The sequence below is a fragment of the Brachycentrus maculatus genome, unplaced genomic scaffold, assembly GCF_059751285.1.
Source record: "Brachycentrus maculatus isolate JH-2025_06_01 unplaced genomic scaffold, ASM5975128v1 h1tg000123l, whole genome shotgun sequence".
In the NCBI taxonomy this organism is placed as follows: domain Eukaryota; kingdom Metazoa; phylum Arthropoda; class Insecta; order Trichoptera; family Brachycentridae; genus Brachycentrus; species Brachycentrus maculatus.
In genome coordinates this window covers 504,748-523,177 of record NW_028280876.1, presented here as the reverse complement: position 1 = coordinate 523,177, position 18,430 = coordinate 504,748, and the positions used below count along the sequence as shown (strand labels likewise).

General features: G+C 34.5%; 1 protein-coding gene across 1 annotated transcript; it reads right to left on the bottom strand.

Moving 5' to 3' along the window:
* Nucleotides 1-350: 350 nt before the first annotated feature.
* Nucleotides 351-11,405, bottom strand: LOC148309462 (chymotrypsin-like protease CTRL-1). The gene is made up of 8 exons (XM_088260070.1): nucleotides 11,279-11,405; nucleotides 10,294-10,587; nucleotides 8,847-9,023; nucleotides 6,375-6,621; nucleotides 5,216-5,325; nucleotides 3,803-3,973; nucleotides 3,564-3,720; nucleotides 351-2,592 (listed from the first exon to the last, which is right to left on the bottom strand). Exons 2-8 carry the CDS (start codon nucleotides 10,570-10,572, stop codon nucleotides 2,378-2,380), a joined length of 1,356 nt encoding a protein of 451 aa, XP_088116196.1. The 5' UTR covers nucleotides 10,573-10,587; nucleotides 11,279-11,405; the 3' UTR covers nucleotides 351-2,377.
* Between the last annotated feature and the right edge of the window lie 7,025 nt (nucleotides 11,406-18,430).

Genomic DNA, 18,430 nt, shown 5'->3' with positions numbered 1-18,430 from the left:
ACAGCATTCTTTCATTTTTACTCTGGTCACCCAATCTACATCATAACGGCCATACGCCACCAAAAACCAGCCAGAATTAAAATAGCAACTTGCTATAGTATCATTCTCTCATATCTTCAAGTAGCGTTGTCGTTTCATCAGATTCAGCCCATTCAGGTTTTAGAAGTGAGTTTTTGGCCAAACACTCGATCAATTCTCTTCCCCATCCTTACTTAATATATTCTTGTTAACCAAACTCAAAAAACCTTTGAAAGGAAGAGGATTTGAGATGATTTCCGAGAATAAGGCAGATGCGACAAGAAGTTGAAGGACATCACAAAAAAGCGTTCCATAATAATAAAAAAAAAAAACATTTTTTCATTATTTATTGTCACTGCAGACAGTTGGTAGAATTCCATTAAAAATTTTTGGGTAATATATCCAAAATTAAACAAGGATTTTAGATTGAATTCTACTTTATTTAAATATATACAATGATGTATATTGTTACGCGTTTCGTCTTATTAAGACATTATCAAAGAGTTTGATAATGTCTTAATAAGTAGAAATGCGTCACAATACACATCAGTGTATTTATTTAAATAAAAGTAGAATTCAATCCAATAACCTTGTTTAATTTTAATTTTAACATTTTTACAAAAACGAAACATTTTACAAAAAACACTAAGAATATTTTTTTGTAGTAATAAAACAGCAACGATACATTTTTTTCCACTTTTATTTTATTTGACCAGTGATTGGGTTTCGTCGTTACTGACGTCATCATACTGGTTTGCTTGTAAATTGAATTGTACCATTAAACACGTAGCGACACGAACTATAACAATTCTGAAGAAAAAATAACTGGAACAATTTTTGTTGAAAAAAAAATCACAATATGTTGCAATAATATATATGTACGTTACTTTTTTATTTTTTATAGCAAAAAATAGACAAGAGTAAAAGTAGGCACTTCAAGTGAATAAAGATAGAGTAGAAGTGTTTCAAGTAAGTACAGACAAAATAGGGATATTTATGCTCTTTTTTGTATTTAAAAAGCGTTTTTAATTTGGTGGTGTGGTAATATAACATTCTCCATATCATTCATCATTACCATTTAAGGGCGTTTGTCCACTACACGGAATTACACGGAATCTTACCGTCCGACACGTCAGTTAGCGTTTTAAAACGATGATTGGCTTGCGCTTTAGTCCATCTTTCTTCGGATCGGTGCTCTTGATCGGTGCGTGAACACGTTGCGCGTAAATTCGATCACGCTAAAATGTCGTAGTCGCTTTCATTTTTCAAAACCGGACTGCCGGACTGTAAAATCCCGGGTAATGGACAAGTGGCCTAAAAGTGGCTTTACGCAAAGTGAACGATGAACTATAAGGAGAGTGTAGTATTTATGGTATTTCACTATTGTAATTTACGATGTAGAAAAGTATACCATTTCCTTTATTTAAAAAAATCAATTCCATTTTCCGTTGCTTTCCGAAATGACTTTTTTTTTAAAAAAACTATAGATTTGGTGTTTAATTTGTAGAACTTCATTTTAATTTATGTATTAAATTTTAAATCAAACACTTATTTTTTGAGTATAGTAAGTAGTATTTTATTGATAAAAAATAACATATCAAAATAATTTTGTGACAATTATTTCGCCTAGTTATGGCATTTTTAAACGAATGTCTATTCGAAACAACTGTCACAAAATTAATTTTTATAAATATTTTTAACGATAAAATACAACTTAGTAGACTCAAAAAATCAGTGCTTGATTTAAGATTTAATATGATAGAGTTACATGACTCACGTAGGTCTTGGGAGTGAGCTGTCATACAGAGGGAGGTCACAATAGACCTAATATGGTCGCAGTGACATAAGGGATGCAAGATCCCTTGACCTCACTTTTTTTATATATAAATATGTATGATTTGCCTGTATTAGAAATAATGAAAACATTGGATCATGGCACGTTTACGATTCTATATCATATGATTTGATTTGCCTGTATTAGAAGGAATGAAAACATTGGATCATGGCACGTTTACGATTCTATATCATATGATTTGATTTGCTTGTATAGAAGGAATGAAAACATTGGATCATGGCACGTTTACGATTCTATATCATATGATTTGATTTGCCTGTATAGAAGGAATGAAAACATTGGATCATGGCACGTTTACGATTCTATATCATATGATTTGATTTGCCTGTATTAGAAGGAATGAAAACATTGGATCATGGCACGTTTACGATTCTATATCATATGATTTGATTTGCCTGTATTAGAAGGAATGAAAACATTGGATCATGGCACGCTTACGATTCTATATCATATGATTTGATTTGCCTGTATTCGAAAGAATAAAAACATTGGATCATGGCACGTTTACGATTCTATATCATATGATTCCTTCTTTATCCAGTCGATATATTTAGCAGCGTCAGTGAATATGACGTAATTAGTTGGGTCACAAATCAAGTCTCCTGGATTTGAGTAACTTAAGGAGACGACTCCTCGAAGGAACCAGGTTTGCTGGTCACCGGAAGACGATTTCGGGAAGAACATCCCACCACCGCTGTCTCCATTACAGGCGCTTGTACCTGAAAAAATGCGATTTAAATAGAGAAAAACCAACAATCTTTTCGACATGTTTTAAAAAAAAATCTAAGGTTAAAAACAACTACATAGCTCACTACATCAAATTATTCCAAAATTAATTTGATCGTTTATTTTTTCGCTTCAAATGGGATATTTCCCAAATCAAATCGGACGAATTTCTTTCATCTCACCATAGATGTCATTAGTCACATTTTTTTTCTAAATGTCACTAATTTCTTTCACCTCACCATAGATGTCTCTAGTGAAATTCTAGTCAATTCTAGCACTTCGTTTCGAATTTGAACAATATATTTATTTATTCATTTATTTATTGAACGGCTGAAGCCTTTAAGATAATACATATTGTGGCAACCCACAACAATCGAATGAACGAGCATCATCGAACACGCTGTGGCAACCCACAACAATCGAATGAACGAGCATAATCGAACACCCAAACCGAGCTCGCACCGAACGGGAACCAGAACGTCACATTCCGTCACCGCCCGTCCACTGATCGACACGTCCTTCAACTGTTCTCACATTAGAATCACGCGATTATTCTTAAATATTTCTTGATTGTAATTTTCTAGAACTGAATATAATTTGTGTTAAAATTAATCCGCTTTCATCTTGCTTCCCTTCTTTTAAATTAAGTTGGTGTTCAACTAGAACCCATAATATATACAGTATCTAATATAAAAATACACTAATAGAGAAACAAAAAGTCTTATAACAAATAGTCCTAAAACATAAAATCATAATAAAATAACAAATAGTAAGCACTGGTAAATACACTCCTTCAAACACTATCTATATTTTGAAGTTCCAAGAATTGGAGTAGTGTGGTTGTCAATCGTGGGTAGAATTGGTGAATGTTGCGCGTGTGTCCCCGTAAATGCCCAGATTTCCATATTCTTCTACATCTATGTTGAGATGTCAAAAAATAAAAATAAAAACAAAAATTGCTTACCATTTCTAAATCCAGCGCAAAAGGCCTTGTCGTGAAGAAATTTGCTATAAAATTCAGGCTTACTCCGTAAACATTTTGTCGCAGACACAACAGGCATTCTAGCCTCGGCTAGCTGAGAAGCAAATACTCTACCTCCAGTGAATCCCCATCCAGTAACCTATGAAAACATTAAAAAATATATCGATATATACACATACATATATAAATACAAACATTTATAAAAGATCTTTAGTTCTTACATATCCTGGTTCACCATTGATGACGGAAGATCGCGAAATGTCATCCGCTGGCCACATACAAATTGGTTGTACGAATTGTCCATAGGAGACTACAGCAGCAAGAACGGTAATTGCAATATCATTCTCCAGAGTACCGAAATTGAAGTTGGGATGAAGAATTATCTTGAAAACCTGTTAAATAAATATTTGAAACAAATATGAAGAATGTGTTTTTGTAAATTTATCTAATTTTGTGCCGGTAAGGCAGATTCGCAATGCCGTCACCAGATGTCGCGCACGGCATTGCCGATAGAGCAAGACGTCAGATGAAAAAACAATATGGAGTTCGGAGAAGAAAATAGTATGGAAGATTAATTTAAATAATATAATAATGTATATGTTATAGAATAAACTTTAACTGTCGTTTCTTTGATTACAGAGCAACACATTTGAGTTTTTTATTTAATACTTAAAAGCAAACTATCACTTCGTTAGATATAAATATAAATATATATCCCACACGACACACCGATCAAGCTAAGGTAGGATCAGGCACCTCGGTAGTTGGAGCGCTACACGTAGCGTAGTCTAGGGATAATCCTCAGTAATGAGGAGTAAGACGGAGAAGGCAATCAATTTAAAATAAACATCTTTATCATGATATGAACACTACCTTCACATTACCATCGCATTTCCACTCAGCCATTATTCTATGAATAATGGTTTAGTGGAAATGAGATGACTGATCATTCTCTGTAAATGTCTTTGCACTGTTCCGTGTCTGTCTGCTGTGCTGGTCGGGATTGTGGGCATCTGTGTACAGGACAGCGTCGGGTCGGAGTCGGATCTAGCTGACTTCTTCTTTCTGTGCCACTTCTAACGAAGATCGGCGATCATCATGGCTATCTTCACTTTAGATGCTGCAGCTCTGAACAGAGATTTGGTGCTTCTGCCAAACCATTGATGTAGGTTTTTCAGCCATGATGTCCTTCGGCGTCCTTGAGTTCTTTGCCCCTCAATCTGTCCTTGTATGATTAGGTGGAGAAGATGATATTTTTCATTTCTCATGACGTGTCCGAAGTACATCAGCTTTCTTTGCTTGATGGTTGAACTAGCTGACTAATTGAACTAAATACTAGCTGACTAATTGAACTAAACACTCATCCCTTTCACTGCCTGCACCGGGGTACTTCTAGAAAATTTGGTGACTTACAAACTTGTACTTATTTAGATTGGCAGTGACTGGGATATTGAAAGCTTTTAAATGTAAATTCACAGTGAAATTGGGATACAATTTTATATTGTGTCACATTTTCAATAAATTTCGCAAAATAGTTTGAAAAAAAAATGCTTTGCAAGAGCAGATCTGCCAGGAAGCCTAGATGCTTCTGTATCAGATCTGGGCATGCGGTGGGACAGCTTTCAATATATTACCTTCATATTTTGTAATTCCGAGTCGACAGGCTCAAAATTGAATTTACCAAGTACAATCAGCAAGCGATCAGGAATAATAACAGAATGCGCTTCTATCACACAGTGTCCAGCTAGAAAAAAATAAATTAATGTTTAATACCATGATCTTGATAAATCTACGTCACAACTGTCGTTCAGAAAATGTGATTCAGTTGGCTTGGCCATGTACTCCGCATGCCTCCCGAGAACTTGTTTCTTTTACAAGGTATGAGGCTCGCGCCACCCAGGACGACCACTGCTGACAATTCGTCGTCAGTTCTCGTCTGAACTTCGGGATCCAGACCTGACTTGGGAGGATGCGAGGGAACTGCCAGCTGACAGAAAAGCATGGAGGCAGTTTGTGGATTTCTTGAATGTTTTTCGCAGATACTTTGTGGCATATTTTATAAACTTTATAAAATAAAACAACTTTGTTTTTAACCACTTATTTATTGATAATATTTTTTCTCCAACCGGTTTTGACAAGAACGTTATCTTTATCACAGTAAAACACGTACTGTTTAATCCTGATGATAACAAGATTCTTGTCGAAACAGGTTGGAGAAAAAATATACAAATTAAAACTCCTATGGAGTGTTTGACTATCATCTCCTAAGAAGACAAACGCGTCACGTATTATATACATAAATAATGTAGAATTCAACCAAATAAACCCTATTTTTTGTAACTGCAGACAGTTGGTAGAATTCCATATTGAATTGTTGGGTTATATATCCAAAATAAAACTAGGTTTTTGTTGGATTGAATTCTACATTTATTTATGTATATATTAAATACGTGACGCGCTTCGTCTTCTTGGAACATTATCAAACACTGACTAAAAATATTTACAAAATGTCCTTATAAACTAACAATAATTGCTATTATTAGGTCTAGGAGTACATATAATGGTGGGTATTTCGGTGGGTAATGTGGATTTCTATGAGTGTCAAGATAAGCAATGTAGTTGAATTTCAATTAGGGTACATATATATTAATTTAAAAACTTTGTTTTATTTTGGATATATAACCCAACAATTCAAATAAACCTTGTTTAATTTTGGATATATTACCCAACAATGCAATATGGAATTCTACCAACTGTCTGCAGTTACAATAAATATTATATGTTACTATTTACCTGTTAGGACTCTCGAAGGTGACAGCAAGGTCCCACCGCAGATGTAAGACTGTGTCGCTGAATCAGTATTTCTCTTATACAATGCCGCATGCCAAGGCCAGTCACCAGCCTTGGACGTATATCCTTGGGTGATTAGTGGTGAATGGAAAACTTGCCTTCTTCCACAAGCGGGAGTACTCTTTTCCGGTATCCTCGGTGACGATATCGCCGATGATTGGTCTCCAACAATAAACTGGTCGAAATTTCCCTGCAATTTTTTCTTTATCATTAACAGTTATCAATAGAACACTCTCCTTATCATTCATCGTTCACTTAAAAAAATAAGTGGTATTACACTTAGTGAACGGTGAATGATAAGGAAAGTATTGAATCACCATCTAAATTTTATATAACTATTACACAATGTCAACAGATTTGAAATTGAATAAGATGTAAATTATATACTTTATAAAATAAAACAACTTTGTTTTAACCACTTTTTATTAATTTACTTTATCCAACCGGTTTCGACAAGAACCTTGTCATCATCAGGGTTTTTTGTAGTACATAAACCCTGGTGATGACAAGGTTCTTGTTGAAACTGGTTGAATAAAGTGTACCAATAAAAAGTGGTTAAAACAAAGTTGTTTTATTTTATAAAGTTTATAAAATGTGCCACAAAGTATCTGAGAAAAACATTCAAGAAATGTAAATGATATTATTATCTCAATAAAGGTAAATAAAAAGATGGAAGCAGTCTTTGTATTTACAGGGCTTTCCTCCTGTCATAAGCTAATTTTTATTCACTTTTTGCATGTGTGACATTAACCCTTTCCGGTCCCTCAAAATTAAAAAAAATCTAGGTAGACAGTTACATTCCAATTGGAAAAATCTTTTGTCCTCTGCTCCACATACTGTTGTAATAGATACGAGTGACAAAAATGTATGCTTGGAATTTAAATAAATAATACCTATGATGAAAAAAATGTTGAATAACATCCGACATGGGACCTAAGAGCAAAAAATCGATGTCGAATGAGATTCGACATTGGACCAGTAAGGGTTAAACTTATGACTGACAACTAAATAAACCAAAGCTTCATGGTAAAACAAACACTGAGATGGACTACCCAGTCTGGCAGCGAGGGTGATCTTTCTCTCAGTGATCTAGAGACTGACAATGTATGAGAGGTAGCTTGTAGGATTCCAGAGGCAAGCGAAGTGGAGCAGAGGAAAACAGTTCGTCCAAGTAAAGTGTAGGAAAAGTTAACCCTGTCAAGATAGCTGGTTACTGCTGCTAACCACAAATTTAAAATAAATTAAATAAATAAAAAATTATTAATACGAAAAGCCATAAACTGCAACATTTTGAAACAATAGATATTCATAAGAATATAAATAACAATAAACCCATAATTAACAAAATGACAATGAGTAAAGCCTCCCCCCTTTTGTCTATGTTCCCTCTGATAAAAAAAAAAAAAAAAATAAAAATTAAATTAAGAAATAAAAATAAGAAACAGCTACTACCCCCTCTTCAACCTTCAACGTCCCAAGACCCAACTCTAAAATTTACAATTAGCTTCACATACGGTGTTTGAAAATGATGCGGAATGCATCGAAACACGTGTCACAGTAGATTTTAAGAAATAGTGGTGTTTACTAAGTAAAACATTAATTAAAAATTAAAATAAATAGTGCCTACAGGTTTCTAGTTAAAACCATAGTGCAATATGTGTTGCATATGTAACAGAAATAGTGCTTGTATAGATTTCATGTTGGTATCATTGTCTCGGAGCTTATTTCAGACTATTTATTGTGGCGATGTGCACATGTCGGGATATTTATAGGTTATCCGTATCTTAGTTTATCCATTTTGTAAGGTTATTGAACGAAATAAACAAAATGACAGGTGAGTTATAGTCATAATTAGACTAAAAATAAGAAGTGTTATATATTACCTCATATTTTCAAGAATAAATGCTTTTATTTATACTTTACAAAACAAAGTCTTTGTTGCTTACCACCAGGCACACAATGTGCACTTTTAATTTTATTGAGAGGTAAATTTGTATCAATCTGTGTGCACAATTTTCAGTAATTTTTCAGTTGCTGTATACACTTATTTGTAAATAATTTCTAGAAATAAAAATGTGTTGAGTAAAATATTTTTTATTCTGTCATCAAAGGGTTAAAAGGAAGTATCTACAACCTGGGGCCGAGGAGAGCCGGCCCCAACAGTCTACAAAGACGGTAGGTTGGGATGGAGCTGGGAAGAAGAAGATCCGTGATTGACAACCACGCTTCTCAAATTTCGAAAGTTTTATTTATGCAGTACACAACGGAGTTCTGGTTTCAACCCTTATGTATGGAAGCGAAGCATGGAGTTGGCAAAAGAAGGATGAAAGCAGACTGAATCGCGATCCCTCAGACGAATTTATGTCATGTAATGCAAAAAAAAAATTATTAAAAAAAAATAAAAAAAAAACTCACGGTCGTAACTCCATCGGGACAAAGGTCATCCCCATTCACATTGAGGCTCAAAAGGTTAGGGACTCTGCCGCCTTGCCGCCCTCTCACAGTTACCCCAAGCGTGTCCTTTTGAGTTGTATGTGTGGTAATCAAAAATGATCCATCTTTATTTGTTGTAATACGGCCGTAGTTAGATGACTAAAGAGAGTGTTCAATAAAACAATTAATAAATATAATAATAATAATAGTAATAATAATAATAATAATAATAATAATAATAGTAATAATAATAATAATAATAATAATAATAATAATAATAATAATAATAGTAATAAATAATAATATCTCTTTATTCCAGCTTGACTAAGTGGTGGGTGCAATACTTAGTCAGCCATATATGTTTTACAACATTTTTTATATACAATGAAATTAAAAATAATAAACAAATAAGAATAAAAATAATGAAACCAAAAATATGAAAAGAAATATTAATTTACTTAACCCTTTCCACTTTTTCCTCATAATTATTTTTTAATTTTTTTCTCATAATTGATCAGCTACTCTGATCAAAAAAATGCGACGTTTTTCTACCATTAAAATAAATATTTTGGTTCCCTTATTTTAGGACACTGTCTGGCAATTTGTATGACCATGTTAATTAAGATTAACTGTATTTATCTGAATTTTTTTTCGGTAGAATATACTTGGGTGATAGAGAAATCAGTGATTAAAGTTATACCTGCGCCGGGCCAGACATTGTGGCCCACGGAGCTGCCTACTAGAATCATACGGGCCAGAATGTCTGACCTACAGAGTGGTAAGAGTTAAAATGAAAATAACTAACATCTAAATACAATTATCTTTGAGATTTAAACATGACTTTACAACAGTGTTCCGCAACTTTTTCTTTTGAAAATACACCTACTAAATTGAGAAAATTAAGAAATTGAACCGGTAGTCACGAATAATAATAATAATTAGTCTGCCTCCGTAGTGTAATGGTCAGCACGCTCGGCTACCGTTCTGGAGGTCCCGGGTTCGATTCTCAAGGGAGGTAAAATAAATATAAGTGATTTTTTCACTGTCATATTTATTCAATATTACCCTGGACTGATACCTGAAGCGGAGGGCTGATCACCTTTCCTTCATGTGTAAACGATCAAGATAACACTGCGTTTATATGACGCAGTGCCCTATGCACCATTGGGGTGCGGATAAGGGTTTTATTATTATTACGATTTTTAGTTTTATTATTATTGTCACGAAAATGTGTACTTATTTTTTAAAGTGGTATTACATAAAGTGAACAATGAATGATAGGAAGAGTGTTATATTACCATACCACAAATTTAACAATGTTTTTAATATGCAAAATATAATCTATAATGCTTATCCTCAGCCTTACACTTTTTCCTTACATCACCAACATATTTTCATACTTGAACATATATTAATAAATGAATGTTACCAAAGTTAGGTTGACAAACGAATCAAATTTGAGCTTGATCTTTGAGTTGGTTGGAAAATCAGGAAATCCTCCTTCGTATGTTTTTATGAAGAGATAATATTTGTTCTCGTCTTCCGGGGGTTCTCCTGTCAAAAACTTTTCTAGAACGCTCGTAGTTCCGTTACAAGGATATGCGAACACTGGAGGCGAGTTCAACAACACTGCTGCACTGCTCAGATTGTCTCCAAGTAAAAATATAAGTAATGTTACTAAAAGTAAACTTTTGCTTTTGATCGTCATTATGCCGACGAGAATCTGAAAAAAATTAAAAAATTTAACTGTGCGCTTGTTGACTCTGTAGTGCGTTGCTCCCCAATCATTGGTCTTAGCCATGGTCCATCCAATCGAGTTTCTCCAAGGCATGCTTGGCTACAAAGTTTAGAGGAATGTCGCTCACTCCTTTCAACAACGTCATACATAAAAAATCCTCACTTTTCAGCTGTGCATGTTTTCGGAATGCACAGAAAATGTACTATATCCCAGCAAAAGCGGCATATTTTTAACTTAATATTTACCCGCTATAGGGCAAAAAGTGTTGTTTTTGCATTTTTAAGAAAATGAAGTGTTTAATTATTTTTTTAAATATACTAAATATTTTTCAAATGGAAAAAAACAATAAAGGTTTTACCTAAAAATATCTGTTGCGCAGTAAAAAGTTCAACAAGTGGCTTGATATTTATTTTTAATGCATTGTATTATATGTTTAATTTTTAAAACGTTCTCCTGAAAAATCAAGTTTTTTGATTTATGACGTTCTTGAAAGGAGTGAGCGATATGTAGTAGTTCCAAAAATTTGAGTAAGTGTGATTGTCAACCATAGGTTAACAATGATTTGGACATACCCAAAAATACAGAAGTATTCCAATATCAATTATTCCTACATTCATACTACTTTGAGAATCACACAGTTAACAGGGTGTCTAAAAAACAATAATTATTTACTTACCGGTGTTTTAAATGTCACACATAAGTATTTTTTTGAGCAAAAATAATACTTTTAAATAACTAAGACGATATTTGTAATATATTTATCCACCAATGTATACATTTAAGAATCAAAAGATGATTCGACTGAATTCAACCGACAAAATCAGCTTGTTCTACGAGTAGGTACATAAAACCGGTTGAAGGATGGATCATTTAAAAAAAATAGTTACGGAACAACGCCAATGAAACGGACACTTTTGTCAAATCTTGTATATTTTATGACACAGCAAAAACATATGTGCATTTATCATATTTATATGATTTCTCTCCAATACAAAATACGAATATAATAAAATAAACTCTGTATAAGCAACTGATTTAGAAATTATAAACAAACAGGCAGAATTCAGACCATTTATTGAGAACATGATTATTAAATACCAATAGTTTATTAAAATGGACAGAGGTCACTATGAAATGAATTAAGTAATAAAAAAAACCTTTGTAAAATCATTACAAATGAAGCATAAATATAAATTTAAAAAAAAAACTGGTGTGGTTATCAATCATAGGTAAAATAATGAATGTTACGCAGTGTATAAAGTGATCACTTAAACCAGCCAAAATCAGGTATTAAGCTTTTTGAATGCCAAAAATTCGTATTCTTTTTCATCCTTGTTGAGATTTTTTTGTTGATATATACATAATTTCTAAGTGGACAAAATTCAGAATTTGTGAACTAAAATTTGGACACAGTTAAAATATTGTGAAGAAATATAAACGTTGAATAAAAAATACTTGAAAACCATTGTAAACCTTTACATATAAATACGTGAAAATATTGACCATATTTTTTTAAAGAACGTATAGCACACACACAAACATTAATAAACAATTTTGTCTGCCTGTATGGTATACTGGTAGCCGCGTTTGGTTTCCATGCTGAATGTCCCGGGTTCGATTTCCAGGGGGGTCAAAAGAAATATTAAAGTTTTTTCATCCTAATGTAACAGCCGTCGCTGTTTGTCATTAAAAATACTTAAGGTTTGTATCACAAGGTTTATTTCACAACACCAGCGCAATACAACTTTTTGTATGATCTACATTGGTCTCGATCCAGGGAAGGAGTGCGGGTTGCCAACGGTTGTTATCTAGTACACGTGCTCCAGGCAACCTGGCGGGCATGCATTGGCTGACATCATTCCCCAATCCTTAACATCAATATTGCCATGTTACACTAATATCAATTTAATAATACTGTGGACTACTACATGAAGTATAAGACTTAACACCTTGCTTTCATATAATTAAAGATCAAATTAACGTTGATAACCACACCACTCAAATTCTTGGAACTTCTTTATATTATATGGTTCAATTTAGAAACATACTTATGGAATGGCAAGAATTTCAATAGAGACATCTATTGGTATGACGAAAGAAGCTTTTTCATTGAGCAGAAACTCTTTAATTTGTATGTGAGGTCCGAATCCTGGATTATAATCACAAACATGAGAAACGCTAGAAAATATCATTTTCGTTTTATCATTTTAGCTCATAAACCAGCCTATGACGGTCGTAAGCCCCGTAAATGCCCAGACTTCCATATTCTTCTTCATCTATAATGGTCAAATAATATCAAATATAACCCCTTTAATTGGAAATTGCAAATCCAGATTTGTTAATAAGTATGTGGACACACTCAAATGTCTTTAATTGTCCATTTCAATGTACTGTCGTTTCATTAGCTCCTTTCCCATAAATTTTGTTTTTTTACATCGTCTGATAAATGTTGACCTCCAGAAAAGGTGACGGGTTTTACCAAAATATATATGTATATGAATTAAATTTTTTTTATCACATAATTATTATTATTTAATAATTTTATCACGTTTTTTTATTAGAAAGGAGTTGTACTGATATTGGATTCCATTCCGATTTCTGCAGCATCCTTTGCAGGCTGTCAGTTCTTTGTGTTCTCACGAAGTCATGCTGTTCCGTGGTAAAGTCAACAACACATCAAAGACGTCCTAGGTACAGTGAATCTGACGCATAGTTTATGTATTTATTTATTAAATATACATGTTTATATTTTCAATTAAAATTAAAATTTTATTTTATTTATTTTGTACTTATACAATTTATAAACCTTTCAAATCATGACCTATCACTTCATTCTTCCCAAGAAAGAACACTTTCTGGTTTCGCCACAGTGCGAAATGAAACTCAAAAAAAATAATTATTCGAAGGACCAGTCTTATATTATTAACAATAAGACGACGATTCTACAAGATAGAAATATTTAGATCGATTTGGAGTCGTGATACTCTCCCGAGTTAGTTCGATGATTTATGCTCGAACTTTCAAGTACTAAGGGAAGGCGAGTTCGATAAATATCAAATAGCACGTATGAATAAAGAACTAACCTTTTATTCTTATAGATGGTCTTGATCCAGCGCTGGGATCAGGGCGATTCTCTCTTGATGGTGGTGATGGGGTCACAAAATACAGCGAGGTATTCACAACAATTCAATAAAATACAGCGAGGTATTCACAACAATTCAATATATAGAGCGCCCGCGTGAAGAGTCAAATTGCAACTGTTTTTTACTTTTGTTTTCTTTTGTCTTGTATTCGGGCAGTCGGGCGTCGTTCGAAATTCAAAACGTACTACCGATAAGTACCGGCCAAACCATGCCCCCCGCCTTGGAAGTTCCTAGAGCTTCCGAAACCGTCGACGCAAACCGAAAGAACCACGAACTCCAAAACGATCAAACACGAATGTTGAAGAGAGAGAAATAATATGGAAAAATACTTAAATAAAGGGATAATTAAATAATTCATTTCAATTTGAACCATAAGAGGTTTGAGGTAATTCTCTCAACACTTTCACTTGTTCGGAAACGTCCAATTCAATACAATTGGAAACTTAATGCAAAAACAAACAAACAAAAGAAAAACTGAGATAAAAAAATGCAAAAACAATAGATAAACAAACTACTATTGATTTGGAATTGGACACAGTTTAACAACTGGCCTTTTGAAGCTGGTGGTTTGGGTTCTGACCAAAGCCACTCTGGCAATACCATCGGTGCCAGGGTATAATTCTTCTATTCTTCCTAGAGGCCAACGTAAAGAAGGGATGTCGTCTTGTATAATTAGAACTAAAGTACCCACAGTTACCGGGTGATCGGGTGTACACCACTTTTGGCGCACTTGCAATGTATGCAAGTATTCCAACCTCCACTTTTTCCAATATTCTTGGACTAAACTGTCTAATAACCGTTTACGATAACCTAGACTATAACCGTTTGTTTCCAATGCCGGAAGAGATTGCAAAGGTGTAGACATGAGAAAGTGGGCGGGAGTAAGGACTTCCGGATGAGGTTCGCCCGATAACACACAAAGGGGTCTAGAATTGAGGAGAGCCTCTATCTGTACTAATACCGTAAGGAGTTCTTCATAAGTCAGTAATTGACTTCCTATTACTCTATATAAGTATGATTTGAAACTCTTAATATTTGACTCCCAGATTCCACCAAAATGTGGACTATGAGGTGGAATTAATTTCCATTCTATACGACGCTTAAGCATTTCTTTGCTTATAATATTGTGGTATTCCTGCGATACGGTTAACTTATAAATATCTTCTAACTGTGCCTTAGCTCCAATAAAATTTGTACCATTATCTGAGTACAAACATGATACAGGTCCTCTTCGCGACAAAAAACGTTTGAACGCGGCTAAGAAAGTATCGGAGGATAAGTCCGAAGCAAGTTCAATATGTACGGCCTTAGTTGTTAAGCAAATAAAAAGACACAGATAAGCCTTTTGAGAACGTTGTCCGCGCTTTCTAGTGAGAGTAATGTTTAGAGGACCCGCGTAATCAACACCTGTGTGGACAAAAGCTTTTGCCTCCTGTATCCGATATGATGGAAGATCAGCCATTTTCGGAGTTGGATGTGACGGAGACATGCGGAAGCAGGCATTGCATTTATTTACTCGCCCTCTAATGACGCTTCTGGCAGAAAGAATCCAAAATCTTTGGCGCAGGATAGACATAAGGAGTCCCGATCCCGTATGTAAGTGAAATTTGTGGTACCGATCTATTATTAAATCGACCACATGGTCTCGTTTTGGAAGAAGCGCTGGGTGTTTGGTTTCAAAAGGAAGATCTGCTTTGGATAATCTTCCTTCAATGCGTAAAATACCTTCTTCGTCTATAAAGGGACTCAGACGTTTCAACTGTTTTGATATGACCTGAGACTCCTTTAATTGGCTTATTTCGTCTGAAAAATGCATGCTTTGGACCGCTCTAATAACCACCTTCTCAGCTTCTATCGAATCTGAGACTGTAACTGTCACCGAACAAGGTAACCGTTTTAAAAAACGTAAACAATATACAATTATACGAAGAAGCCTGTCCCAACACGAGACTCTTTTAGACAATTCGTAAAACTCCAAACAATTATTAACGAATGTATTCGTTGTTAGAAAAACTTTAGAACGTTTGTATTCCAATTTTTTATCTTCGGATTCTTCAAAGGAAAATTTAGTTATAGGCCACGTAGAGCAATCTTCCCTAGCCCACGGTGGACCGTTTAACCACAGAGGGTGGTCAATTAATTGCGCGGGTGTCAACCCGCGAGATATACAGTCGCTTGGATTTTGCTTACCATTGATATGGTAAAAATATTTGGGATCAAGAAGTTCTTGAATCTTGGTGATCCTATTTGCGACGAATGTGTCAAAACGATGTGGTGATGAGTGAGTCCAGTGTAGAGCGACTGTCGAGTCACTAAAGGCATATATATTTTTTACTGTACACCTTGAGGAAATTGTATCGATGACAAATTTAATAAGCTTTGCTAATAATAAGACTGCGCAAAGTTCTAATCGAGCTAAAGACACAATTTTGAGTTGAGCTACACGACTCTTGGCTAGAATAAGACTTATTTCATTGGGATTATTTGGAACTTCTATGCACTTATAAACACAGGCGCCGTTCGCGCGTTCGCTGGCGTCTGCAAACCCTAATATGTTAAAAGTACATAATTCCGATTCAAAGCCTAAAAATCGAGGCAATTTAAATTCTTTTAGCAGAGGCAATTCTTTTAAGAACTTTTGCCAGGTAGTTTTTATTTCCTCAGGTGGCAATTCATACCACCCTAACTTACGAATCCATAAAGCTTTGATTAATAATTTCGCATATAAGATTACTGGAGAACAATAGCCATTGATATCCCACAACTTTGCCACCGTTGACAACATTGTGCGTTTGGTACATTTAGGTATTGGGCTACATTTTACAGAAACTGTTAAAACATCTTCCTTAGGACACCAATCTAATCCGAGAATCTTAAGGTTATCCTCTTCATTGTCAAATTTAACTTTACTAGTTAAACGATTACTTTCCGGAATAGCATTCATTACTTCCGCCGAGTTGCTTACAAATTTAACTAATTCAAAACCTCCTAATTTGAAAAGTTCAATTAGACTTAGCGCCAACTTAACACCTTCTTCCGTTGTGCGAGTGGACGTGCCTAAATCGTCCATATAAAAATCTTCGGACGCGATTTTGGTAGCGTATGGATATTTATCATGTTCATCTTTAGCTAGCTGCTTTACGGTACGCATAGCTAAGTAAGGACTACATCTCAAACCGAAGCACACGCGATTAAACTGGTACATCTTTATTACGTCATCAGTTTTAAATTCATACAGGATATTGAGAAAACGACGATCTTGAGGACGTACAATTAAATTTAGAAACATTTGCTTGATATCCGCGCTGAGTGCAATTGGAAATAATCTGAATTTTAGAATAACGGCGGGTAATTCTGCTTGTAAATTAGGACCTGGATGTAAACAATCATTCAGACAAAGACCCGACGTAGTCACCTGACTGGCGTTTAGGACAACTCTAAGTTTTGTAGTGAGTTTGTCCGCTCGTTGAACTCCGTGATGAGGTATGACATAAAATGGCTCGTTATAATTACTAAGTGGTATGGGAGAAATAAATTTATTTTCAAGATATTCTTCCATGACCTTATCATAGTCACGACGCAGAGTGTCATTTTGGTTAATTTTGCGTTTTAACTTCTGATAGCGAAGTGTCGCAGTTGTAAGTGAATCTCCTAAACAAGATGGATCTCTATTAAAGGGTAGTGCTGTGACGTAGCGCCCAGTGCTATCCCGATGTATGTTTGATTTATAAAATTCTTCACACTGTTTTTCCTCAGATGAAAAACTTGGTTTTTCACTCGAAGGTGCTTCTTCTAATGTCCAAAATCTGGATACTAGTGTCTCAATTGATTCCTTAGAAGTAGTCAAAAAATTATGAATAGGAGGACGAGTATCGTCCTTATCGTAACTTATCAAAGAATTGGCCGAACCTACAATTTTAAACCCAAATGCGGTCTCTATAGCGTCTGGGTTTCCTGGCGGTCCACGTATTCTTTTATCTCGCAGAATTTCAGTAAAGACTTCAGCACCCGGTAATATGTCTACTGGTCTTGAAATGTGGAAGTCTCTGTCGGCTAAGGACAAGTCTTTTAAATAGTTGAGAGATGAGGTATTAATCTCGGAAACTGGAAGGTTATCGATTATCTTATTTAAAACTAGTGGTTGAATACTTAAATTATAACTAGGATCATACTGCGATTTTAAAACTAAATTTGTTACACCTTGAATTGGTTGCGAAGTATTTGACGACTCGAGTTCAGAAATTTTTGTCATCCGTATAAGTGTGTCTTTAACAAAATAAAACTTCCTTTTGAAAACTGTCAAGCTCTCAAAATTTGGTTGAAAATCTGGATTTAACTTCATTTGCAACACGTTTTCATTATCACATAAGTTTTTAAATTCGGAAAAATCATTGTCAATTTCCGATGCCTGTACTCTAAATTCTTGTGTAATTCGCGTTTCTTTTTGACTTTGATAAACATGTTGAGCTTGTTTATGCAGCTCTTCGATTTCCGCCAAAATATAATCTTTTTTTTGCTATCGCCAATTTAAGTTGTATTTCATCATTCATGTTTACGTAATGCTTATTGCAGTAGCAATATTATCAAAGGGAAACAAATTCACAAGGAATTTAAATATCGAATTTAGTATTGACACCAAATCCGAAACGCTCGCAATCGTAAATAGGTACGCTAGTAATCGTAAA

Coding starts and splice junctions, on each gene's coding strand:
- LOC148309462 (XM_088260070.1), bottom strand. CDS start 10,572: ATGACGATCAAAAGCAAAAGTTTACTTTTAGTAACATTACTTATATTT. Junction 6,622..8,846: donor GTCCCGATGGAGTTACGACC/GTGAGTTTTTTT, acceptor AAAAAATTGCAG/GGAAATTTCGACCAGTTTAT. Junction 5,326..6,374: donor ACCTTCGAGAGTCCTAACAG/GTAAATAGTAAC, acceptor ATTTTTTTCTAG/CTGGACACTGTGTGATAGAA.